This window comes from Chelonoidis abingdonii, chromosome 4, assembly GCF_003597395.2.
Source record: "Chelonoidis abingdonii isolate Lonesome George chromosome 4, CheloAbing_2.0, whole genome shotgun sequence".
NCBI lineage: Eukaryota > Metazoa > Chordata > Testudines > Testudinidae > Chelonoidis > Chelonoidis abingdonii.
In genome coordinates, this window is record NC_133772.1 from 3,828,353 (window position 1) to 3,855,183 (window position 26,831).

At 50.3% G+C, this 26,831-nt stretch overlaps 2 protein-coding genes across 2 annotated transcripts in view; one reads left to right on the top strand and one right to left on the bottom strand.

Annotated features, from left to right (window-relative positions):
- The window catches only part of LOC116815086 (uncharacterized), a 669,588-nt gene that overhangs the window by 118,891 nt on the left and 523,866 nt on the right, over positions 1-26,831 (bottom strand). The window lies entirely within an intron of this gene.
- On the top strand, positions 4,481-25,508 carry LOC116827465 (uncharacterized). The gene is made up of 12 exons (XM_032785026.2): positions 4,481-5,385; positions 6,489-6,571; positions 7,968-8,029; positions 9,371-9,616; positions 10,028-10,286; positions 12,424-12,549; positions 19,981-20,122; positions 20,419-20,460; positions 20,725-20,893; positions 23,908-24,221; positions 24,647-24,712; positions 24,907-25,508. The coding sequence occupies exons 1-12, from the start codon at positions 4,515-4,517 to the stop codon at positions 25,056-25,058; spliced, it is 2,532 nt and encodes an 843-aa protein (XP_032640917.2). The 5' UTR covers positions 4,481-4,514; the 3' UTR covers positions 25,059-25,508.

The window sequence follows — 26,831 nt, forward strand, 5'->3', positions numbered from 1 at the left end:
GGGAGGTTGTGGAATGTCCATCTCTGGAGATATTTAAGAGTAGGTTAGATAAATGTCTATCAGGGATGGTCTAGACAGTATTTGGTCCTGCCATGAGGGCAGGGGACTGGACTCGATGATCTCTCAAGGTCCCTTCCAGTCCTAGAGTGTATGAATCTATGAGGACAATGGACTTCAAAAAAGCCGACCAACAAACTCAGAGAACTGGTAGGTGAGGTGCCCTAGGAAGAAAAGCTAAGGGAAAAAGGAGTTCAGGAGAGCTGTCAGCTTCTTAAGGAGACCGTATTAAAGGTATAACTATCACGATGAAAAGAAGAGAGAGGAAGAACAACAACAGACCATTATGGCTTCAGCAGGAGGACTTGAATGACCTGAAAATCAAAGAGGAATCCCACAGAAAGGAGACAGATGGACGAATTGCTACAGAGGAGCACAAGGAGGTAGGGAAACAATCAGAAAAGCTAAGGCACAAAATGAGTTTCACCAGGCAAGGGACGTAAAAGGCAGAAAGACGAGGTTCTTAAGACAGACAAAGGAAAGTGTAGGTCCTCCAATCCGTGGGGAAGGAGAACTCATAGTGGATGGCATAAAAAAGGGTGAGGTGTTTAATGTCTGTTTTGCTTCAGTTTTCACTAAGAGGTTAATGGTGACCAGATACTTAACACAATTAATATTAACAGCAAGGGGAAATGACCACAAGCCCAAATAGGGAAGGAAGCACTTAAAGAATAGCTAGATAAGTTAGGGGTTTTCAAGTCAACAAGGCCTGATGAAATTCACCCTAGGGTACTTCAGAAACCAGCTGAAGCAATCTTGGGACCATCAGTAATTATCTTTGAGATACCCTGGAGGACAGGTAAGGTTCCAGAGGACCGGAAAAGGCCAAATGCAATACCTGCTTTTAAAAAGAGGAGCAAAGGGAAGCTCAGTGGTTTGAGTATTGGCTTGCTAAACCCAGGGTTGTGAGTTCAATCCTTGAGGGGGCCACTGAGGGATCTGGGGCAAAAATTGGTCCTGCTAGTGAAGGCAGGGGGCTGGAGTCAATAACCTTTCAAGGTCCCTTTCAGTTCTAGGAGATTGGTATATCTCCTATTTAGAACTCTCATACCTAGAAAGAGACTGGAGCAAATTATTAAACAATTGTTTTATAAGCACCTAGAGGAGAACAGGGTTATAAGGACTAGCCAGCAGGGATTTGTCAAGAACAAACCATGACAAACCAACCGAGCTTCTTTCTTTAACAATATTACTGACCTAAACAGCTGTGGGGGAAGCAGACAGCCATGATATATCTTGTTTTTAGTATATCCTTTGATAAGGTCCACATAACATTCTCATAAGCGAACTAGGGCTAGATGAAACTACTATAAAGTGAATGCACAACTGGTTGAAAGACTGTACTCAAAGAATAGTTATGAATGGTTCGCTGTCAAACTGGTAGAATGTATGTAGAGGGGTCCAGCAGGGGTCTGTCCTGCGTCCTGTTCACTATTTTCATTAATGTCTTGGATGATGGAGTGGAGAGGATACTTAGAAAATTTGGAGATGACCTCAAGCTGGGAAAAGTTGCACTTGCAAGCATTTTGGAGCATGGGACTAGAATTCAGAAGGGCCTTAACAAATTGGTCTGAAAGCAATAAGATGAAATTCAATGAAGACAAGTGCAAAGAAGTGCACTTTGCAGGGAAAAGTCAAATGCACAACTACAAAATGGGGGAGAACTGGCTTGGGTGTAGTACTGCTGGAAAGGATCTGGCTGTTATAGTGGGTCACAAATTGAATACGAGTCAACAATGTGATGCAGCTATGAAAAAGGCTAATATTTTGGGGTGTATTAACAGGAGTGCTGTGCGTAAGACATGGAAGGTAACTGTCCTGCTCTACCGAGCACTGATGAGGTCTCAGCTGGAGCACGGTGTCCAGTTCTGGGTGCCCACCTTAGGAAAGGTTAGGACAAATTGGAGAGAGTACATGGGAGAGCAACAAAAATGATGAAAGGTTTAGAAAACTTGACCTACAAAGAAAATTTAAAAAATGGGGCATGAGAAAAGAAGAATAAGGGGGGCCTGATTACAGTCTTCAAAGATGTTATGGGCTTTTATAAGGAGGACAGGGATCAATTGTTGTCTGTGTCCACCAAAGACAGGACAAGAAGTAATGGGCTTAATCTGCTGCAAGAGGCACTGGGGACCCACTGGGTCAGGTCTCTTCCTGCCTGGTAACTCACCAGCTACACTTGAGACATCCGTTGTCACTTGTTCTGCACTGCATGAAGCCTGTGCTAGTAAAGCCAGCTGCAACCCATACTCCTCCCCGTAGAAGCTGATCAGCAGCTCGGCCAGGGCCTCTGGATCAGCTCTCTCCAGCAGGGCCTGGGGGATGCGCTGGTATCCCTCCTTCAGTGCTATTTTGCTTAGCTTCTCTTTCCATCTCTGGAGCTCGTCCTTCCCCAGCCCTGCCAGGGTCTGCAGCAGGTGGTGTCTCCCTGTACCCTCCATGCCGTCTGCTGTCCCCTTGGAAGGCAGCGGAGCCAAGCAGAGAAAGAATCAGGAAGCTGCACCAGGCAGTGCTGGAAGCGATTGCTCCACTTTAACCAACCCTGTTGCCACATGCCCCTCTCCTCCGGCCTGTTCCGCTCTCTGCTCCCCGCAGCTCAGCCTGAGGGCTCCGCTCTGCTCCCACCAACCCCTCCTCCTGCCACCAGCTGAGGAGGAAGATCGCAGCCCGCTTTGCACTCGCCTGCTGCAGTCTGGCCAGAAGTCAGGGCTCTCCTCTGTCCACGCTGCCTGCCAGTGGCAGGCTTAAACCAGCACGAGGAACCAATCCTGTGATCCTAAAGGGAAAGCAGATTTAGGACAGGATTCAATTACGCTGGGCTCAATGAGCTCCGAAACTTGCTGTGACTCCATTAACATCAGTGGGGTTATTCTGGATTTATACTGGGGTCACTGAGGTCAGACTCCAGCTCTGACTCCGTTGGCATCTGTGGGACCACTCCAGATTTACACTGGAGGCTGCACAGTCACATAAGAAGGAAAAATTCTTACCCTGAACAGCAATAGACAAAGGATTATTGTCTCCAGTGTACGGGTGGGGAAACTGAGACACCTGGAAATTCCCAGGTGCTAAGTGGGCTGGTTCTGGGATACCGAGAAGATGACCCCCAGCTCTGGGATTTAGCTACTGCAAGAGTGAAAACTGTGCAGGGGGCGGGGCCTTTTCAGGCCCCAGATGGTGGAGCTCACTGCCCTTGGAATGAATTGCTAGCACACACCCCACTGCTGTCCAGCCCTAGTGCATAGTGAACAAACTCCTGAAGTCTTCACAGACAATTTCACATCACTAGGGCCCTACCAAATTCACAGTCCACTTTGGTCAATTTCATGGTCATAGGATTTAAAAAAATAGTAAAATTCATTATTTCAGCTATTTAAATCTGAGATTTCATGGTGTTGTAACTGTACGGGAGGTTGTGGTGGGGGGGAGGTTTGCAAGGTTATTGTAGTGGGGATCATGGTATTGCCACCCTTACTTCTGTGCTGCTGCTGGCAGCAGCGCTGCCTTCAGAGCTGGGCGGCTGGAGAGCGGCAGCTACTGGCTGAGATCCCAGCTCTGAAGGCAGAGCTGCTGCCAGCAAAAGTGCAGAAGTGAGTGTGGCATGGTATGTATTGCCATCCTTACTTCTGTGCTGCTGCCTTCAGAGCTGGGGGCCTGGCCAGCCGTCACCGCTCTCTGGCCACCCAGCTCTGAAGGCAGCGCAGAAGTAAATATGTCAATACTGCAACCTCCCTACAATAACCTCGTGACCCTTCCCCTCCCACGGCAGCACTTTGATGTGCGGGTATGGTCACGAGTGAGCGCTGGGAGAGAGGTCTCCCAGGGCTCCTGGTAATCCACCTCCACAAGAGGAATTGCTCTGAGCACTGGGAGCCTGTCCACACTGGCACTTTGCAGCGCTCAAACTTGCTGCACTTGAGGAGGGGGGGGGTGATTTTTCACACCCCTCAGCCAGCAAGTTGGAGCGCTGTAAAATGTAAGTGTAGGCAAGCCCCAAGTCACTGCTCAGTCTTCGTTCTGATCCCCTAAACAGATCAAGCTCTTTAGGTCTCCCACTCACAGGCACTTTCTCCAGCCATTTTTGTGGCCTGTCTTTGCACCTTCTCTGATATTCCAACATCCTTTTGGAAATGGGACCTCCAGAACTGGACCCAGCACCCCAGCATTGGTCTCCAGTACCACACACAGAGGTAAAACCACCTTCCCAAATTTGCTGCCTGAATAAGAGAGAGGGTGGTTCACATGTGACAGCTGTGGGTCACATTGCTTCTTGAATGACTGGATACCATGGTGAAGAGGGTGGGATTAGAACATACAGCAAAGAGGGGGCGGGGCTAAGGGACCTTGTCGAGGGGGGTTGGTCTTGTATCTTCTTCCCTTGCTTTCTGAGAATCAGTGCCTCAGCTGCTGATGCAGGTGCATCTTCCTTCTCTTGTCTCTGTGCTGTCCCAGATCCAATGGAGAAGACAGGCAGGCAGCACCTGCTGGAAGCCCTGAAGGAGTTGGGGGCCCGGGAGCTGAAGGAGTTAAGGGCCAAGATCAGTCAGGTCTGGCTGAAGAGGGGGCTGGAGGGCTGGGGGCTGCTGAGCGGAGCAAAGCCCTTCCACCCCTCTCTATGGCTGACGGTGGATGCTGGGCTGAAGGTGACAGTGGAGGGGCTGAGAGCTGTGAACCAGGGTGATCTGGCAGAGGAATTGGCTGCACTGCTGGACACTTACGAGGAGCAGCGCCGGGAGCAACGATCAGCCGCCTCCAGAGCCAGAGGTCGCCTGATCTGCACCTTGAATGAGCTGGGGGAGGACGAGCTTGGGAGGTTCAAGGTCAAGCTGGCCGACATGGGGCAGAAAGGGGGTTACAACCCCATCCCCTGGGGCCGGCTGGGGAGAGCGAAGCCTGCAGAGGTCGCCGCGGAGCTGATCAACCACTATGGGGTGCGCTGTGGCTTGGAGACGGCTGGGGAAGTGCTCAGGGCCATCAGACGGGGGGAGCTGGCAGGGGGACTGGCCGAGGCTCTGGAGACTTATGAGGAGCGATGCAGGGAGCAGAGACTGGCCCTCTGCAGAGTGAGAGAGATGCAGGCACGAACGGTGGGCAGCTTGGGCGAGGAGGATCTCAGGAGGATCTGGGAGAGTGCGACCGAGACCCATCCACAGGGAGGCCCTACGGTTAACCCCTGGGAAGGGCAGGAGAGAGCAGAGGTCATGGAGGTGATTGAGGATCTGGTCAGCACCTACGGAGAAGGCCATGCTGTGTGGATGACCCAGGAAATGCTGAGAGCCGTGAGCCAGGGACCCCTGGCTGAGCGACTGGCTGAGGCCACTGGGATCGGTAAGGGAGATCTGCCCCCACATCCCAGCTCCAGAAAGGCCCTTTCCCCTTCGTTAACTGGGAGTGATGGAGGCACGAGCTGTTTGCAGCTGGGAGGCTGGTGGCAATCCCATCCTGTTTTGCTTTAACCCCTTTCCCTGCACTTGGCTTTTCTGACCCGTGCAATGCAGATTTCACTATTGCTTCTCTTCTGAAAGTGGACATTTCCCCATACTCTGCACCCAGATTCACTTCTGTCTGCAAACTATGCTTCCCCTTTTTATATTTCATGCAGTCTTTCTGTTGCCAGGCAGAGGGTTGTTTGCTGGGGCTTTCCTGTGCAGCACAGGAAAATCCCAGCCACAGAGACCGTGAATTGGCTAGAAATCAGATTAATGGGGGATTTGTGCCATTGACTTTGATTGGCTTTGGATCAGGCCCTGAGTGGCTGACTGTGTTTATAACTGTTGTCTCTGCCAGCAGGGGGTGCAGTAGTGAGTAGGGCAGGAGCACTGGCTGAGGATAGCTCTTGGCCAATCCAGCCCTGGCCTCTGCCAGCAGGGGGCGCTGTAGGGACCAGGCAGGAGCACTGGCTGTGGGGCACACCGGCTATGCTTCTGCCAGCAGGGGGTGCTGTAGGGACCAGGCAGGAGCACTGGCTGTGGGGCACACCGGCTATGCTTCTGCCAGCAGGGGGTGCTGTAGGGACCAGGCAGGAGCACTGGCTGTGGGGCACACCGGCTATGCTTCTGCCAGCAGGGGGTGCTGTAGGGACCAGGCAGGATCGCTGGCTAACGGGGTGTTCTGGCTGGGGAGCGCTCTGGCTATGCTGTCTCCAAGTCTGGCCTCTCCCAGCAAGGGGCGCTGTAGGGACTAGGGCAGGAGCACTGCAGGCCTGTCGCCTGTAGTCCCAGCCTGTCCCCTCCAGTCTCAGCCTGTCCCATTGTATAAACTGGAAACCCTGCCCCATGGAGGCGCTGTGGGTCAAGCTGTACCATAGCTGCTCAGGCTGCTCCTTTCCTATGGCGTCAGCTTGCAGAGCAGCCCCACGGCAGCCCGGACGAGGATCTCACTGAGCTGGGCCTGGGGATGTGCTGAGCTGGAATGGCGTTTCCTCTCTGCAGCAGGAGATGGACCCAGCAGGGAGGACCTCACCACGGACCCCTCGGGGAAGCAGGAGAAATGCACATGGTGTGTGACAGAGGAGGTAGGGATGGGGACCTCACACTTCCTGCTGGGGTATTCTAGCGCCTCCAGCTGGTTGTTCAGAAGAAGTTACCTGGCTGGGTTGGTGCAGTGCAGTCTGGAGAGGGGAAACAAGACCAGTCAGTGGGATCAGAAACTGATCCGATACTAAGGTGTTTGTGGGAGAGAGGAAATCCACACGGGCTTGCTCCTTCATTTACTGATTTCAAAGCACTTTAATAATTCTCATCTCACTGCTCAGTCCTTCTCCATATTGCCGCATGGGTAACTCCCACCTCTTCCCTCACCTTCCTATTCCAGGATCTAGTGGGTTAAAAGGGGAGTGAGGACTCCTGGGTTCTAGTCACAGCTCTGGGAGGGGAGTGGGGTCTCTTGGTTAGAGCAGGGAGGGGGCTGGGAGTCAGGACTCCAGGGTTCTAGCTCTGGCTATGGGCAGGAATTGGGGGTTAGTGTTTAGAGCTGGGCAAGGCCTTGACATTAGGAGTGCTGGGTTTTATCTCTGGCTTTGGCAGGGGAGCAGGGTGTAGGGTAGGGGTCATCAACCTTTCAGAAGTGGTGTGCTGAGTCTTCATTTATTCACTCTAATTTAAAGTTTTCAGAGATTTCATAGATTTCATAGACTCTGGGACTGGAAGGGACCTCAAGAGGTCATCAAGTCCAGTCCCCTGCCCTCGTGGCAGGACCAAATACTGTCTAGACCATCCCTGATAGACATTTATCTAACCTAGTCTTAAAATCTCCAGAGATGGAGATTCCACAACCTCCCTAGGCAATTAATTCCAGTGTTTAACTACCCTGACAGTTAGGAACTTTTTCCTAATGTCCAACCTTCTAAAAACGCCAGTAATACCTTCTAAAAATGTTAAAATGTCTCTTTGTATAAGTCTATAATATATAACTAAACTATTGTATGTAAAGTAAATAAGGTTTTTAAAATGTTTAAGAAGTTTCATTTAAAATTAAATTAAAATGCAGAGCCCCCCGGACCAGTGGTCAGGACCCGGGCAGTGTGAGTGCCGCTGAAAATCAGCTCACGTGCTGCCTTCAGCACATGTGCCATAGGTTGCCTACCCCTGGTGTAGGGGATGAGGGTGGGAGCTGGGAGTCAGGACTCCTGGGTTCTAATCCCAGCTGAAATTAAGTACCTTCTTCAGCCAACTGAACAGTAGCAATGGTTTGCAAAACTCTTCCCCAAGCTCCTGTGTGTGTCTCTGTTAACTGGGGAACTCCCTCCCTCCCAGGGCAATGACTGACTGTACAGCTGGAGTCCACTCCGCCAGAGTCTCAGGCCAGGGAAACAGCCCCCACCTGAACACGTGCCCACAGCTGTCTAGGTTCCCTCCTCTAAGAGCTCTGCCCCCAGTGGAGCCTCCTTAACGCCTGCTCCTGTGTCTTAGGACCTGCCAGAAGTGACGCCAGAGCTTGTGCTAGAGTCTGAGGGGAAGCCCAGATCCTACAGGTAAGAGCCTGGAGCCATCTTGGTAAGACACTAGACGGGGACTTAGGAGACTGGAATTTAATTCTTGCCTCTGTCACTGACTCCCTGACCCCTCGGGCCAATCATTTCATCCAGGGGTTCTCAATGTTTTTCGTTCGGAGGCCCCACAACGTGCTTTAAAAACTCCGTGGCCCACTTGGGCCACAGCAGCTGTTTTTCTGCATATCCAGTGGATTGAAAGCCAGGGCCAGAGTTAGCAGGTAGCCAGCAGGGCAATTGCCCGGGGTCCCACACCACAGAGGGCCCCGCAAAGCTAAGTTGCTTGGGCTTTGGCTTCAGCCCCGGACAGCAGGGCTCACACTTCAGCTTCAGCCCCAGTCCTTGGCAAGTCTGATGCCAGCCCTGCTCTTTGGTTTATTTTGGCAGAGCTCCTGAAACCTGTTTCCAGCCCCCTGGGGAGCCCCAGGTTGAGAACCACTGATTTAATCCACCCTGGGCCTCGGGCCCCATCTGTGAAATGAGGAGAACTATTCATTCTCTGGGGCAAGGACTGGCCCTTGTGATGTGTTTGTGTGGCGCCCGGCACAAAGGGGCCCTGATCTCAGCCGGGGTCTGTGAAGCGTCTGGCACAAGGGGGTCCTGATCTGAGCCGGGGTCTGTGCAGTGCCCGGCGCAAGGGGCCCTGATCTCGGTCGCGGTCTGTGAAGTGCCCGGTACAAGGGTACCCTGATCTCGGCTGGCGTCCGGGCAGCACCCGGCACAATGGTGTATGGATCTCAGTCGGGGTCTGTGCAGTGCCTGGCACAAGGGGGCCCTGATCTCGGCCGGGGTCTGTAAAGCGTCTGGCACAAGGGGGCCCTGATCTGAGCCAGGGTCTGTGCAGTGCCCGGCACAAGGGGGCCCTGATCTCAGTCGGGGTCTGTGAAACGTCTGGCACAAGGGGGCCCTGATCTTGGTCGGGGTCTGTGAAGTGGCAGATACAAGGGTGCCCTGATTTCGGCTGGCGTCTGGGCAGCGCCCGGCACAATGGTGTATGGATCTCAGTCAGGGTCTGTGGAGTGCCTGGCACAAGAGGGCCCTGATCTCGGCAGGGGTCCAGGCAACATCTGGTACAAGAGTGCCCTGATCTCAGCCAGGGTCTGGGCAGTGCCTGGCACAAGGGGGCCTCTGATCTCGACTGGGGTCTGTGCGACAACCGGCACAATGGGGACTCAGTTCTGATCTGAGCCTTTATGCCATGATGCCCACACAGACAATGAGGATTAACACCTGACTCCAGCTGGTGTCAGTGGGAGCAGGAGGTTAGCTAGTTCCATCTCTCACTGATTATTCCTCCTCTCCCTTTCTCCCTGCGCCATGCAGGGTTCACCTCCCAGGGCCAGGCTCCTTCCGCTGCTCTGAAACCGAACTGGGGTTTGAGGTGAGGGCAGCCGTGACCGTCCAGTACGGATACGGCTCCTGGGATCAGCATCTGAGCGCAGCTGAGAAGCTGCAATGGATGGTGGCCGGCCCTTTGTTCAACATCTGGGTGGAACCGGCCGGGGCTGTGGCAGCCGTTCACCTCCCGCATTTCCTGTGCCTCGCAGGTACAGCGAACAAGAGCAGTAAGTGGGGTCTAAGCTTTGACTGACAGCTGCGATCCCCATGGCAGACACAGACATGAAAGGGCTGGAGACAGAGCTCAGTGCAGACACAGGACCCTGATCTCTCTGTCTGTGTATCTAGATACCTTCAGTTATTACCCTCCCAGAGATAGGGATGGAACCCAGGAGTCCTGACTCCCAGCCCCACCTGCTCTAACCCACTAGATTCCACTCTCCCACCTGAGCTGGGAGTGGAACCCAGGAGTCCTGGCTCCCAGTCCCCCCTGCTCTAACCCACTAGACCCCACACTCCCACCCGAGCTGAGAGTGGAACCCAGGAGTCCTGAGTGTCACACTCTGCTCTGCCCTCTGTGAGTGTGAGGAAGCGGTGAAGCAAATTGGAGCCTCCTTTTCCTTCTCCTCTCGTGACATGCAGAGATGCTGTTCTGCCCCAGATGCGAATCGCTCACTTCGTTGACGGGAGGATGACTCTGGAGGAGCCAACACAGGTGAGGCCGTTCCATGCCGTGCTGGAGAACCCCAGTTTCTCCTTCATCGGGGTGCTCTGGAAACCCATCTATGCCATGTTTCCGTTCATACCCATCCACTCAGTGGTGCTGATCTACCGGGTAGTCAAGGCTGCAGCCATCACCCTCCACCTCTACCTGATCCCCAACGACCGCTCGCTCATACAGGTAACTGGGAACGGACCACACAGCAGGGGTGAGCCAGAGCTGCCAGCCACAGCAGGGCCCATAGGGAGTGAGAACTCCCAGCAGGGCAGGCTGCTCTTGTGAGACAACTAAACAGACATCTGGAGCTCTCAGCTGAGTCAAACCCAGAGGGAGTCCACCTTCCTGAGCATGTTTTTCCGGCCTGTTATCTGTTCACTGTCTCAGTGACCAGGTTGTGAGTGGTCATGCCTAGTGGTTAGAGCAGGAGTCATGCCTAGTGGTTAGTGATAGCCAGGACTTGGGCACCCGGGGTCAAAGCTGGAGTCAGGAACCAGGAGTCAGAGCCCAGGTCCAAACTGGAGTCAGAGGCTGAATGCCAGAGCCTGGCCCAGAGCTGAATTCAGAAATCGCAGCTGCGGATTAGGACTGAGTTACCTGGAATAGGGTAAAGCTGGAGGCACTGCCAGAGCACGGCTGGGAACAAGCAGGCCCAGAGCTATTGCAGCCTTCAGGAAATGCTTTGAGCAGCCACTGAACTGCTGTGGCTGCTGGGCTTAAGTGCCGGTCTGCTGACTCTTCCCAGCCATCAGGCGGCGCAGCCAATCCAGCAGCCTGCTCAGGCCAGCTGGGCTCATTAAGTTGCCTGCAGACTGGATCTGCAGCAGGCCCCGAATTCCTGAGACCCTGTGAGCCTGAAAATTGTGGGTGGGGATTTCAAAGTGCCCAAGTGACTTAGAAGCACACATCTCATTGACTTTAAACCGCACCTGGGATTTTCCGAACGGCATAAGAGAATTAGGCACTAGAACTGGTTGGAAATTTTCCAACACAGCTCAGTAGAGTGCAATGTTTCACTGCATCTATCACAGATTCCTTGACTCTTTCATCCAAACACCAGCAGGTTTCCATTCAGGTTCAATTGCACACATTTTGGGAACATTTCGGGGGTTTGTTTCCTCACAAAGCTTTTCAGTGAATTTGGTTTTGAGCTGATTTGATCTGATTTGGAACAAAACCAAATTCCAAAATACCTAAACTTTTTGCAAACAGAACCCTCAACATTTTAGCCTTCTCTGTTAGGCATCTCACTCCCATATGAAGTCAACGGGAGGTAGCCTCTTAAATCCCTTAGGAGCTCAGGAAAATCCCTTCCCGTATTCAGTCCTCCAGGATCCCTCTGATCTTCGAGGGTGAACAGTACCCAAGTCCTATGTTGCTAGATGGTCTTTGCAGCCATTTCCAGGACCCGTTGCAATTCCATCACGAGATTCTATTTCACTCATAGACTCATAGGTCAGAAGGGACCAATATGATCATCTAGTCTGACCTCCTGCACAAAGGAGGCCACAGAACCCTACCCATTCACTTCTATAACAAACCCCTAACCTATGTCCGAGTTATTGAAGTCTTCAAATTGTGGTTTGAAGACCTCAAGCTGCAGAGAATCCACCAATAAGTGACCCATGCCCCACACTGCAGAGGAAGGCGAAAAACCTCCAGGGCCCCTGCCAATCTGCCCTGGAGGAAAATTCCTTCCTGACCCCAAATATGGCGATCAGCTAAACCCTGAGCATGTGGGCAAGACTCACCAGCCAGCACCCAGGAAAGAATTCTCTGCAGTAACTCAGATCCCATCCCATCCAACATCCCTTCACAGACCATTGTGCAGACTTATCTGCTGATAATCAAAGATCAATTGCCAAAATTAAACTATCCTATCATACCATCCCTTCCATAAACTTATCAAGCTTAGTCTTAAAGCCAGATATGTCTTTTGCCCCCACTACTCCCCTTGGAAGGCTATTCCAGAACTTCACTGCTCTCATGGTTAGAAACCTTCGTCTAATTTCAAGTCTTCCAGCTTTGAGGGTGGAGGAGGGTCCATGACTTGGTTGCCTCATGGGTTCTGATAGATCCCCTTGTGTTCATAAAATCCTGCTCTTAAGAACCACAATCCTTGCCCAGCATATGCAGAGATCTTGAATGCTGGCATCTGGATACCATCTTCCCTAGCTTGGTGACAAGCACCTTTCTGCTGTGTGAGGCGATACAGGACTTCCCAGTCCAGTGGGAGGATGGAGGAAAGAATTGGGCTGTTCCCCATATTTTTTCTGTTGGCTAGTATCTCCAGGAAACACCTGTGTTTGAACTCTTATAGGCAGTGGAAGAAGAGGAGAAAAAGCACCAGTCCATACAGGTGCTCAAGCCCCCTCAGACGAAGCCCCTCTACTTTGGCTCTTGTTACACTGTGTCCAGTTCGCTGGACTTGGAGGTAAACCCCGAGGTGAGTGACATTTAGCTATAAGTCTGAAGGGTGAAACCCACTGGCTGCAGAATTAATAGACTTAACAAGAGCATGTTGTTAGATCTCACCCCAATCCCTCCTTACTACAGCTGGTTGAAAATGTTCTGGTGGAGCAGTTTTCCATCGGTGGATGCTGACTGGACAAAATTGGGATGTGTCCTTATCAATGACATGTCATTGCAATGATTCTTTTCTAGAACATCAGAACATTTGATTTTGATTTTTCATTTTGAAATGTTTTTCATTTGGCAATTTATATTATATTATTATAGTAAATTAACACTTCCTTTCCTGATTCCTTTTCCCGTTTACACAGGGAAATTCTTCGGCACTCCTTGCATGGCATGGGCTTGCAGGTCATGGCTTCCACTCCTTTTCTCTTCGGACGTCTGTAGACAGAGTCTTTCCAGCCTATCCTCAGCCTCCCTTGTCCTTTCTTGCTGTCCTCTTCCTAACATGCTTTCTTTGCTAGTTGTTCTTCTCCCATTCTTATCACATGTCCAACCTACCTGAAACGTGTACTCTGCAGCCTATCGCTGAGAGTCCCAAATTCATCTTCCTTCTTATTTCCTCCATGCGCACTCCATCTACCTTCCACTTGTCTCCCATTGTCCTTGGTGTATTATTTACTACTACCTCTATCTTCTTTTTCTCCATCTCCATAAGTCCCACCATTTCCAAACCATAGAGCAGTTAGGGACAAACACGCAGAATACACTTTTCCTCTGTGTTTGTTACATCTCTGCTGGTCCCACAGGGTTCCTGCCACTTTTTTCACTGCTGCCCGTGCACACTGGGTTCTTCTTTTCAAATCTTGAGATCTCTCTCTGATGGCACTAAGTGTCCTTTCCACCTACACAAACTCTTCTGATTCAGCTTCTCTCCTGAAATGTCGATTAACAGCTCTTGTTTCAACCTTCCCTGTGTAATTTCAGTTTTCTTTGTGTTTAACTTCAAACTAGGGTCTTCAAACAGAGATGCCCACCCTGATATCATATTTACCAATTCCAAGTTCAGCCAGAAGGGCCAGGTTGTCAGCATACATTTGTTTTCTCTGTGTCTGCACAAGCTTGGTTCTCCTACTGATTAATTCCACAACTAGAATGAAGAGAAGTGGACTCAGCGTCCTGCCTTGTCTCAGTCTCACATGAAAACTCTCAGAGTTACCACCGCAGCAGAGAATCCTGTGGCACCTTATAGACTAACAGACGTTTTGGAGCATGAGCTTTCGTGGGTGAAAGCATGCATCTGACGAAGTGGGTATTCACCCACAAAAGCTCATGCTCCAAAACGTCTGTTAGTTTATAAGGTGCCACAGGATTCTCTGCTGCTTTGACAGATCCAGACTAACACGGCTACCCCTCTGATACTAGAGTTACCACCTTAACTCCTGACCCTTACTACAGCTCCTTTAGCAACTCTGCTTTTTGTGGTCCCTCTCCCATCCAGCTCAATACTCCAAACATCATCTCCTGTGGAACCATGTCATGCTTTTCAAGACCAATATATTTTACGTCGCAATTATGACCTCTAGTTACCATTCTTTCAGACTTCTGTCCCATTGCAAATATTGCGTCTCCTTCCCCTTCTAAAGCCACGCAGCTCCTCTTCTATATTTTCCTCCACCTTCCACCTCAGCCTTGCCTCCAGATCTCTCACAAGGACTTTGAGAGGTTGGCTTAGCAGGGTGATGCTCTAGTAGATGTTGGATTATTTGCATCACGCTTACCCTTCCGAAGTGTTGGGAATTGGGATGTAGGCAGTCCAGCCCACTGGTCAGAGTGGGAGTCAGGTCTAGTGGGCGCATGCAGCATCCAGATGAGGGAACAGAAGTGGGGGTCTGTCGTAAGCCTCTTGTCCCAAATCTGGACCTTAGCGTCTAAAATTTGGGTGCTTAGCATGAACCTCCCCCAAGCTTATTACCAGCTTGGATCTGATCTCGCTGCCACCAATCAGGATTCGGAGTACCTGATCAACTCTCCCGGGTCTCCCCAACCCTTTCCCTGGGGGGACCCCACAAGACCAAGAAGCTTCTGGTCACTGCAAGGGAATACTCCACTTCCCTTCCCCTCCCTCTCCCACCCAGACTTTCCTCTCTGGGCTGACTTAGAGTGACTGATGCAACCTCTTTAACATACAATACCAAGAAGCAATGTTCTTATTTCACAAAGAGACAAACCCCAAATACAGAACAAGAGATGATCCTATCTCTCTTTCCCTCCCACCAACTCCCTGGTGCTGCCGAGCTACACCCCGTAGATCTAACACAAAGAGAATCCCCTCCCTTGTTCCTTAAAACCTACCCAGAGGAGAAACTCAACAGTCTTAAAAAGAAAACTTTATATAAAAAGAAAGAAAGACATCAGATATAAACTCTGCATCAAGATGACAATTACAGGCTTATGCTTATAAGAAAAATGAATAAACAGTCTGATTCAAAAGAATATCCCATTTGAAACATTCCAGAAAGTTACACACATGTAATACAAATACAATATACCTATTGCTTTTCCTTTTGTACTCACAACTTGGGAACAGAAGGGTAGAAAGAAGCTTGGAGATAGGAAAAAAAAAAAAGGTCTTCTCTCATAGCCGAGAGAAAACAAAACAGAGCGCACAAAGCCAAACACACCCAGAAGTTCCCTCCCTCACTTTGAAAAATCCGGTTTCCTGATTGGTTCTCTGGTCAGGTGTTTGGTTCCCTTTGTTAACCCTTTACAGGTAAAAGAAACATTAACCCTTAGCTATCTGTTTATGACAGGGTCAGAGCCAAGGGTCAATCTAGGGTTGGAGTCAGAAGTCAGAGCTGGGGATCAGAGCCAGGAATAGTAGGTCATGGCCAGGAGCGAGGTGTAAGGGCAGGAACCAAAGGAGAGGCAAGGGTCAGGCATGGAACAAGAAGCAATAGTCTCAAGTTGCAGTGGGGGAGGTCTAGGCTGGGGATATTAGGAAACACTATTTCACTAGGAGGGTGGTGAAGCACTGGGATGGGTTACCTAGGGAGGTGTTGGAACTGCCTTCCTTAGAGGTTTGTAAGGTCAGGCTTGACAAAGCCCTGGCTGGGATGATTTAGTTGGGGATTGGTCCTGCTTTAGGAAGGGGGTTGGACTAGATACCTCCTGAGGTCTCTTCCAACTCTGATATTCTATGATTCTGTGGAGAAGGAGCTAGGTGGTAGCTAGGAGCAAGGGTAGGAGTGAGGCAGGATGGGAGCAGGAGTCAGGAAGAGGGTTGGATTCTCATTGTAGGAGGCAGACAAGAGCTGGTTTCAACATGGCAGCAGCAGGGAATCTGTGCAGCCCTTGGGTTCTAGACCCACACCCTTGGATCATTACGCAGAGGCACAATCAATCCCATTCTCCAGTCATCTGGTATCCTGGCTTGTTCCCAGTAACCACAGAGTAATCTATGAAGCCATTTTACTCCAGTACCTCCAGTTGCCTTGATCATATCAACAGTTTCTCCTCTTCACCAGCAGCTTTACCATTGTCCACCTTATCCAGTGCTGCTTCTACCTCCTCTACAGAGATTGATACCCTCTGAGGCTTGCCCATAGCTGCTGGCAGTGCTTGCCCTCCCAGCAACCTCTTCCCAGTTAACGGTCATTGGAAATAGCTCTAGTATCTCTTTAGGGGTCATCACCTCACAGATCCCATCCTTCACGCAGAAAGATTTCTTCACATCTTGTGTTACATTGTTCCTCTTTTTTTACCAACCCCCAAACCAATTTCCTGCCATCATCTTCCTCCAGTTTTCTGTAATATTCCTCTTCAGTGTTCATTTTTGATTTAGCAACTGCCCTTTTAGCCTCCTTTTTTTGTGTTTGCAGTTTTGATGGTTTCGTTATCACAAGCTGCTTCCTCAAACTCTTGGAACAATTCATTCTTTTTAACTTCTCTTGTACATCAGATTTCCACCACCGGCTTGGTCTCCAAAAGCACCCCATTTAACCGCTTGTTCTGCCTTGTTACCTCTGCCACCTTAATGAAACATTTGTTAGTTTTGAGGGAATTCTGCGCCAAAAATTGAAAAACTCTGCGCCAAAAAAAAAATCTGCACATAATATTTTAAAATTCTGCATATTTCATTTGTCAATAAATAAATGTGGAGTCTCTAGCATGGCAGTGGGGAGCACAGGCCACTGACTGCACAGAGGTGAGAGATCACCATGGAGTCCCCTCGCCCCCCCCACCCCAGTATATGGATTAAGTGGTGAGGCTGCACCCGACCCTGACACAGTACAAGGGCTGGGCCTGCCCCAGAAAAAACACGGGGCCCTGCCACTCTACACCAGGTGCACCAAGATAGCAAGTGAGAGGAACAGTCACGGACGCTCAGCCCTAGCTTCTATCCAGGTGTGGGGCAAGCAGACTCAGGCCAGCAGGATTCAAGTGTGGAGGGGCTTAGTGTGGGGTGAGAGGGTTCTGTGTGAGGCAGTTTGGATGCAGGAGGCTCAGTGGGAGATCTGGATGCACAGGAGGCTTGTGGGGAGGGTGCAGGAGGAATGCGACTCTGCATGGGGTCCAGGTGAAGGTGGTTGGGGCTCAGTGGGGGGCTCCAGATGCGGGGCGACTGGGGCTTGGTGGGTTGGGGGTCCAGATGCGGCTGGTTGGGGCTCAGTGGGGTGGGGATCTGGGTGCAAGAGGCTTTTTGGGGTGGTCCAGGTGCACAGGGGGGTTGTTGGAATGGGGCTTGGAGTGCGGCGGGCTCAGTGGAGGGCGGTCTTGGTGTGGGTCTGGATGCAGGGGGTTTGGGACTTGGTGGGGGGCTCTGAGTGCAGGGAGCTCTGGGTGCAGGGGGTGAGGCTCAGTGGGGTGGGAGTTTGACTATGAGGGGTCCAGATGCAGGGGTTTCGGTGGGGGAGGTTCTGGGTGTGCGGGGGTGAGGGGGAGGCTTGGCATGGTGGTCTGAGTATGAGGGGTCCAGATGCATGGGGTTGGATGGATAGGGGAGCATCACCCCATATGGCCCTTCCCCCCTGTGGCTGAGGAGTGATGGGGGCAGGAAGCAGGTGTGTGTGTGTGTAGCTTCCTGTAGCTGGGGGAGGTTTCTGGGTATGCATCTGACCCAGCCCGAACCCCAGCCATTCCTTCCAGGGGAAGAAGAAGCTAGCAGTTGAGCCCAGCACAGGGTAGGAACTACAGGTTGGGGCATCCTCAGCCCCGTCCCACCCCTGCCAGCTGCTCTGGGCACCTGAAATGACATGTCCAGACTGCTAGAGAGGGGGCACATCACCGGTCTTGTGGCTTCCCTTTGCTTCCTTGCCAAAAAGTCATTATTTTTTGCAGAGAAGCAATGAAATCTGTGCGGGACATGAATTCTGCATGCACACAGTGGTGCAGAATTCCCCCAGGAGTAATTTATCAAACTTCCTCCATTCTTCTTTATTGTCACTGGCAAAGCATGAAAACTTAATTTACTTTTTGGCAGAACTCTTCCTTCCCCCTCACCCCCCCCATAACCACCAACTTCACTTCTCCTTCAATTTCACCTTCTCTCCTGTTTTCTCAGGGTTCAGTTGGATTTTAGTTCTTAATGCCTCAGGTTATTTTGCCACATATGTACTCAGTATAATCTTTATGGGTACGTCCAGACTACCCGCCCTATTGGCGGGTAGCGATCGATTTATCGGGGATCGATATATCGCGTCTCATCTAGATGGGGGAGCCGCGGACATCGATCCCGCACCGTGAGGAAGAGAGGTAAATCGATCTAAGATACTTAGACTTCAGCTATGCTATTCACGTAGCTGAAGTTGTGTATCTTAGATCAACACTCCCCCTAGTGTAGATCAGCTCTAAGTCTTTCACCTTTTTCATATGTTCACTTATCAAAATATAGTCCTCCTGGACTTTGCTTTCACCACTCACTAATTATAGTAAATTAAATGAAATCAAATGATGTAATATTAAACTATATTACATTCAATTATCATTTAAAAAGTCAAAACCAAAATGAAGCTTTTCAGCTGACCTGAAATGAAATGTTTCTAAACATTTCATTGCCTGGGAATATCTGAATTTCAGCATTTCTTGCTGATTCAGCACATTTCAAAATGGCAGCATTTCCCACTACATGGAAATTCTGGTTCCTGCAGAGCTCTGCCTGCTGCATCCCACATGGTCACCCTTTTCAGGACAACAGCTCAGAGGAGAGCAGCTGCCTCTAATGCAGCCATGGCTGAACCACACTGAAAAGGCCTCTGGATATATCTGCACGGCAGTCATGGGGCGTGATTGCAGCTTGTGCAGACATACCCAAGCTAGCTTTAATCTAGCCCGCTCAGGGGCCAGAGCAGTGACGATGCAGCAGCACGAGGCTCAGCACAGGCTGTACAAACCTGCCCAGAACCCTGGGCAGTTACTTGCAGGGCTTATCCGTGTGCTGCGGCTTCACTGCTCCGGAGCCCAAGCTAGTCGGATTAAAGCTAGCGTGGGTAGGGGTGATCACACCCTCTGACTGCCATTTAGACCTACCCGTAGGGCTCACCAGTTGAACGTGAGCTCCCAGTGCCATGCTGTAGCCAACAAGGCAAACGTGCTCCTTGGAGATCTGAGCAGGGCGTATCCAGTGGGCGTTGGGAGGTGATATTGCTTCAGTATATGGTGTCAGTGAGACCATTCCTGGATACTGTGTCCAGATCTAGCATCCACACTTCCAAAAGGAGGCTGGGGCAGAGCGGAGGTGGGAAGAGGCAGGGCGGGGGTGGCGATGTGAGGGAAGAGATGGAGTGGAGGCAGGGCCTGGGGCCGATCAGGGGTAAGCAACCCGGGGAAAGGAGGAAGCCAGCACCTGTGCATGGGATACACCCCCAGCTGTCTAAGCACCACACACGGGTGAGCACCAGAGAGGACACAGTGACTTGGTGCCAGAGATGGCCAAGCCCAGTGCCTGGGGCAGGAGTCAGGCTGAGTGGTCAGAGCAGAAAATCAGCGACCAAGGTCAGAGCCAGAGTCAGAAGCCAGGAGTCGGAGCTGGGCAGGGCACTGCAGTGTGGCAGCTCACATCCAGGCTAGGTTAACCCTGTGTTCGGACCCAGGTGCCAGTCACCTCAGTTCACTCTGCAGCACAGACATGCCCAGAAGGCAAAGCGCGGGGGTTTGGGGCAGGGCAGAGGGGCCTTGTTAAGGCAATCTGCAAAAGGTCACTGCCTGCTTGGGCTTCTGTCCAAGGAAACAGGATATGTACATACTGCAAATAAACAAATGATGCCAAGAAATTGCTCCATGTCACCAATTTCTCATCCACATGGAAACCACTCTATCGCAGAGACACCCATACATTATTATTTAGCTGCTGCCAGCTAATGAATTAGGCAAAGACCCCAATGCGTTATTTAGGACGAGTGCATCCCTGCATTGCGAGCTCAGGTGGGGTCTCCCCTACAGCAATGTCTTGTCTCCACACCAGGAAGTGGACTTTCGCTACATGAGTCCAGAGGACCGGCAGCCATTCATGGAAATCTACACCAAGGACATGAAGGAGGGACTCAAACTCATTGTACTGATGAAACGCTATGGGGAAGTTGTCTGGAAGGTCTTGGTAAGACCAGGTGAGGACCGTCGTTTTGGTCTGTGTTTATACAACGTGAAGCACAATGGGGTCTTGAACCCTGACTCGGCCTTTAGGTGCTATGGAGACACAAATGATAAATAACGGAGTATTCTTTCAATGGGTGGGGTATTCCAGCTGTAATGCCTCTTGGTACTCCAATCACTGGGGCTCTCTGCACCATCATATGTGTCCATTCAGACCTGAAAGGGCTCGCTGTGATGTAAAGTGTCTAATCTAAATGGGAAATGATTGTGATGAACAGGATGACTGACCTTCTCTTTGTTTCTCTCCTAGAGGACGTGATGCTTTCGGGTTCATCCTCTGAAAAGTTCAAGGGTCAGTTCTGGGAAAGACCCATGGGTGAATCAGTGGCAAAAGCAGGAAGAGATCCTGGGAATCCCCCCTATTCTAACCCACCAGACCCCATTTCCCTCCCAGAGCCAGGGGTAGAACCCAGGAATCCTGACTCCCAGCCCCGCCCACTCTAAACCACTAGACCCCACTCCCCTCCCAGAGCCTAGTAGAGGAGGAGCTTAGAAACCTGATTTAAACCACAGATCTCCTAACTAGTAATGTTAAGTTTAACCCTATGTTTTCCAGGGCTTCGGAAACTGCTCCCTGAACTGAAACAAGGGTTTACTGGACTATGCAGCCAGAGAGAGCACAGAATGTCACCCTCAGCTGCCTGGAACTCACCGGTATGGCCTGTGGACAAGGAAGCAGAGGGAGAGCCAAGCAGCAGTGCTACACTCAGGACAGTGACTAACAAGTGAGCGATAAGCAGCTGAGATGAGGCTAAAATTGACACCCAAAACTGGGCTACCCAGGAGGTCAAACTAGATGATCAGAATGGTCCCTTCTGGCCTTATCTATGAAACCACATTGCTGCTGCTCCTGAGATGAAGTTATTATCCCTGGCAAAGGGCCTATGTGATGGCTCCCTTACAAACACTCTCTTTCTGCATTTTTACATTTATAGGCCAGAAGGAACCATTCTGATCTAGTCTGACCTCCAACCAGATCTCAACCGGTGATTCCTGCATCCAGCCCTATAACTCCAGTGTTTGAGCTAGAGCTTGTAAGAGACTCCAGAGATAGGTGTAAAGATTCCAGGTGCTGGAGAATCCACCACAGCCCATGGGGAGTGGCACCAATTGTAACAGGTGTTATGGTTGTACCTAGGAGCTTAGCCATGGCCCACCTCTCATAGCATGTGGTGCTGGGCAAACCTGTTATGTATTTTTTTGGAGTAGAGCTGGGTGGGAAATGGTTTTCCCATCTTGTAAAAAATTTCAAGATAGCTGCAAATTTCCCCATTCCAAATTGGGATGAAAAGTCAAATCTTGAAAATTTTCAAGAACCGGAAATCTGAAAAAAAATATTATTGGTTGAGGTCAACCAGAATGCTTTGTTTCAATTGTGACTCTATTTATCTAGCTAGCTAGTTAGCTTTAGTTTCAAACTGAAATGTCATGTCGAACCAGAAAACCAGAATTTTTTTCTTTTAAAAAATGTTGACACAAAATGTTTCAACAATTTCAAAACTTTTCATTGACATTTTTTTTTGAGTCACTAAGTCATTCAAAAATGTTACCACAAAAAGTTTCAGTTTGAAAGATGTGGCTGTCACAGTTCAGGGCAACTGCATCCATATCCCCCGCCCCCTCCACCACCACATGGTCCCTTAAGGGCACCTGCCCTAGGCTCCCGGCTCCCCAGCCTTCACCTCCTTGGGCAAAGACCCGTGTCTGTCTCCCCCCTGAGCAGGATTTTTCCAGGCTGCACAGTTCCCTGCCCACTCTGTGATATTCCCAGCAAGCCTGGCTGCCTAAACAGGCTAGCTTCTGTGCTTTGCTTTCTCCTTAGAGGCTATGAACAATGTAATTGCCAGCAATTATAAGTTACTACATAGCCCTTTATAAGCAAGCACATTTATTCTTAAGGTGAAAGCATTACTGCACCGACATATTAAAATCAATCCAAGTTCCTCTATGCAGGCTACAAGTTTCCCAGAAGTTACCCATAAGTCTTATGAGGCCTCAGTAGGCCAAAATCCTTCCAACCTCTCCCAGGAAGGATTGGGGCCCCCTTGGATTGACGGTCCTGTCTGTTTGCTGGATCAGGAAGAAGGCCCTGAGTCAGTTTGAATTCAGGCTATTTATCCAACAGTCCTTTCTTTGTCTGTTAGTCTCTGCATAGACCAGTCCGAACTAGTCTATGCCAGCCTCTCCGGGTGGTGGTGCCTCACTGGGGGTGTTTCAACCTGAGTAAATTTGCCTAATCTTCCCCCCTCCCCACAACACACACACTGTTCTTAGTTCCTGGCAGGGCTGTGGTTAGCCTCTCCCATGGAATTACATACGTTCTCTGGTCCACAATGCCACATAAACTTAGAGCAGTAAACGCTCCCAGAGACAGTGCAGGAAATTGCCATATCTGTCACATCAGCACCTTTCAATTAAAAAAACATTTTGTCAAAATGTTCCTGATCATCTGGTCATGGACCAGGAGCCCAGTGCACTCAGGATTGTACAAACCTGGGACAGTTTCCTGCCTCAAAGAGCAGCTGATCATCTAGATAAGGGTGCAATAGTGAATTCCCTTTCCTGTTAGAAAATGTTGCACTTCCCTTCCTGTTTGCATTTGTCCTGTATCAGCGTCCAGCCACAGGGCATGGATGGCAAGGACAGAGCCAGGCTCAATTCCCTGCTCTGCCACAGACTTTCTGCATGACCTTGGGCCAATCACTTAGCCTCTGTGTGCCTCAGTTCCCTATCTGTTCAATGGGGATAAATAGTCCTGCCCTGTGCCACAGGGGTGTGTGGGGATAAATACATTGAAGATTATAAGGCACTCAGATACTATGGAGATGGTGCCAGATAAGTACCTTAGATAGATAGAGAATAAGAGGGTCAAAACACTCTAGTTCAAATAAGAATTAATCCAAGGACGTTCTACAGCCTGTTTTATTCAGAGGTCAGATTAGATTGTCTTGATTACAATTCTTGCTGGCCTTAGAATCTATTAATGAATATTTATCAATTTGTTGATGGATAGAAACCCTGAATGAGCAGAGAATCTAAAAGTAAAATTTATTTTGGAAAGCTGGAAAAGTTAAATATTAAAATTGGATTTAAAAAAACAGTGAATTTTTTCCACCACACAGGAATTGCCAGAATGGGTCAGACCTGAGATAGTCCAGTGTCCTGTCTCTGAGCGTGCTGGTGTCAGATGCTTCAGAGGAAAGCATAAGAACCTGTAGTAATAGATGTGGAGTAATCTACCCACAACCTTCCATCTCATCCTGGTCTGTAATAATGAGAGATCAGCTTGAGTCCTGACGCACGGGGTTTGGTGTCCCTTCCAAAATTGTCCTCAGTTATGATTCTTGATTGCAGTGGTGTTGTAGCCCTATTGGTCACAGGATATGAGAGAGACAAGATGGATGAGGTAATATCTTTGATTGGACCAACTTCTGTTGGTGAAAGAGACAAGCCTTCAGCTTCACAAGACCTGAAGAGCTCTCTATGGCTCGAAAGCTTGTCTTTTTCACCAACAGAAGTTGGTCCAATTAAAGATATTACCTCACTCATCTTGTCTCTCTGAATATTCTTGTTTTCTATCTAAAAGGCCAGTCCCTTAGTGAATCTTGGTAAATTCCTGACCTCACTTCATGGCTAATTACTCGTTATGTGATTAAATCTCTAGATACCAGCAGGTCTGCAGGGAACTACCACACATCCAGTTGTCTTCTTGTACAGATGTATTTCCATTCCATTCCAGGCACGGTGACTGGCCAGCAAAGGTGTCAAGCGGGGGCTCCTGGGAAGTGATCCAGCGGCTGAGAAGCGAGTTAACAACAATCCTCCAGAGCGATGCAGAGGCCGTGGTCAGCGCTGCCGATGCCCACCTCCTCCTCACACAGGGAGAGTACCTCGCCCTGAACCGGCTGGAGGATCCGGAGATCAGGGTCGCCACATTAATTGATACGGTGCTGGCCAAGGGGGACCAGGCCCATCAGCTCTTCCTGGACTGTCTGAGAAACCTGTTCTTCACCTTTCCTGCCCTGGAGCCTATCATCACGGGGTTACAAACAGGTAAGATTCATCAGTGGCAATTACATTTTTTATTAAGTTAAAAATAACATGGGTTTTGATCTGGTCAGATCCAGTTTCCTGTGCTCTGCCCTTGAGAGGACAAACTTCCCACTGACCTCAGAGAACCTGAGTCAGGACGCTGAGGGCTTGAGTTAAGGCTTATTAAGACCTGCCACTTTGCCTGAACAACGTAGCATAGTGAAGGATGCGTGGGAAATAAAGGCCTCTCTCTGGGTTGCTGCAGCCCCTGGTAGCCCATTTCCTACAGAAACAGCTCCCTCAAGTGGTAGAATGTTGAAACTACAGAGAGGGAAGCCTCTGTAGTGACTGCAGAGAGCTGGTGGGTCCCCTCATTTGGGGTTTCCCTACAAGCCCAAAAGGCATCAGTGGCTTTTTAAATGGTTTCTTCTGGTCTCCTCCTACAGGCTTCCAATCAGATGTGGCTATCCCCAGGCCTGGACCACAGACAGGAAGCCCAGTCAGTGCTGAAGGTGAGATATGGGGCTCAAGGTGCAACATCTCTGGATTACAACAGGCAAACCTCCGGGGGAGAAGAAGCAGGGAAGGGCAGGGGAGAGATGGAGGAGGGGTTCCCATGCATCCTGGTCAGAGCTTAGGCACTCCAAGGAAGCAAACAGCCTGAGACGCTGTATTAATTCACTGCCTTCTGGTGTCTCCTCTGCAGGGGAACATTTTGTGGACCGGCACCGAGCAGAGCTGATTCAACGGGTCTGTGTGGTGGATGGGGTCCTGGACATGCTGTGTGGCACTGTGCTGGATAATGAGCAGTACCAGAGCATCCGAGCCGAGAGAAGCAACATGGAGAAGATGCGGTAGCTGTACGAGCTCATGCCGAGCTGGAACCGGGTCTGCAAGGACCGGCTCTACCAGGTGCTGAAGGCCAAGCACAAGTTCCTCATTGAAGAGCTTGAAGGGAAATGAAGGCAATAAATTGTCCCTCCTCCTGGAGCGACTGTGCCTAGAGTCCATTCCATGGCACTCAGGAGTCCAGCTCTGGTTCTTCTCGCTCTTCACCCAGGATCCATTGTGGTGAGGCTCTGGAATCTGGTTCTGGTCCTTCAACCTGTCAATCAGTGCTTGTCTGGTCTTTGTCCACCCCACTATGCACATCCTCTATCATCGTCATAGCTGCATCTCCAACAGGGGGGCTCCATCCATGCCCCATCCCCTGGCGTCTCCTCAGGCTGAACTTGGGTGGAGAGTCCATCAAAGACCCCAGTTCCCTGCTCACCTTCTGAAAGCAACAGCGCTGCAGCACCATCTCCATTCTCTGCTATGTAATGGCACATGCCTCAAGCCGGAACACAGTGCGTACTCCGGGAGTTCCCTGGGCCTTCCACCTGTTCCCCGTCTCTGACGCCCCTGGGAGATTCTATGGGGGAGGGTTTATCAGTCACGGCAGCCGATTAAATAACTCAATGTAGTTCACTTGTAAAGTGAGGCGTTCTCCCTCACCTTCACGGAAGCTGGACAAAACAGGGACTTGGGGTGTTTTGTTTTTTTTAAAGAATAGTGGATGTATTTTTGTTAGAGAGAAAAAAGTCATGAATTGGGGGTGGCCACTACAGACATGTGACTTGGACTAAAGTGGGCTGAAGAGCACGGGATCAGCAGGTGGGAGGGGAAATGGAACACGACGACTTGTCTTTTCCCAGCTTTCCGGGGTGGCGACGGGCCCTGGGATCTGCTCCATTGGGAAATGGAAGTGGTTCTGCAATACGCCCCGAAGATCATCTCTGGGCCAGCCCCTCCTGCTCTCGATGTAGCCAGATCAGAGGGCAGGGGCAGCTCTGGGCATGGAGAACTATGCATGAGGACAGGGGCTGCTTTCCCCTCCTTAAGACCTGTTGCCATCCCATCTCAGAGCCAGGGAGAGGAACCAACAGTATGTCTACACTGCGATTGGGAGCCTGCCTCCCAGCCCACGTCAGCTGTTTAGGCTCCTGAATCAGTTAGGAAGCAACAACGCTGAATGTAGTGTTGTCAGTTGGCTGCATGCGTGTGTTCTTGCTGTGTGCTTTTCTGGCTCTGGCCAGATAGCCGGCACGGCAGACCTCAGTCAAACTGCCCCAAAAGTGCACAGACTCGGTTCAGTGGCGAAGGCGCTCGGCCAGGTTTATTGCCAATAAGGCATGAAACTAGCTCCTGGCAGACTCTACAGGGCCACTAATACATAGATGCCTGTGACAACAGACTCAGCTCAATCAGTGGTGGGACTTTCCACTGTGCCCTCAGCTGGACAAAGACACTCCTTCTGTGACCCCTCTTTTATACAGATACAAACAAGTTACCTAGTACCTTTCTGACGTGGTTAATGACCATCTTACACTTTGTACCTGTTGGTTCAATCAAAACATCCCCATCCGTCATCCTGCCATCCTGACCTTCTCTTTGGGAGGGTCAGTGTGTCCCTGTACCATTTTCAGGGAGTGTGTTTATACCACAACTTTGTATTGGGGTATTCTGGTACTATTCTTCTGGACTGTGTTTATATGAATACCTAGTGCCTAATACTTCTTAGGAGTGTCTGTGTTTTAGCAACGCCAGCCATATTCTTACCAAGTTCATGTACCGGACAGTGAACGCGTA

What these genes read in the sequence shown, in the direction of transcription:
- LOC116827465 (XM_032785026.2), top strand. Translation starts at nt 4,515, where the DNA reads ATGGAGAAGACAGGCAGGCAGCACCTGCTGGAAGCCCTGAAGGAGTTG. An exon ending in ACAGCGAACAAGAGCAGTAA is followed by an intron (nt 9,617 to 10,027) that starts GTGGGGTCTAAG and finishes CGTGACATGCAG; the next exon opens with AGATGCTGTTCTGCCCCAGA. An exon ending in ACGACCGCTCGCTCATACAG is followed by an intron (nt 10,287 to 12,423) that starts GTAACTGGGAAC and finishes GAACTCTTATAG; the next exon opens with GCAGTGGAAGAAGAGGAGAA.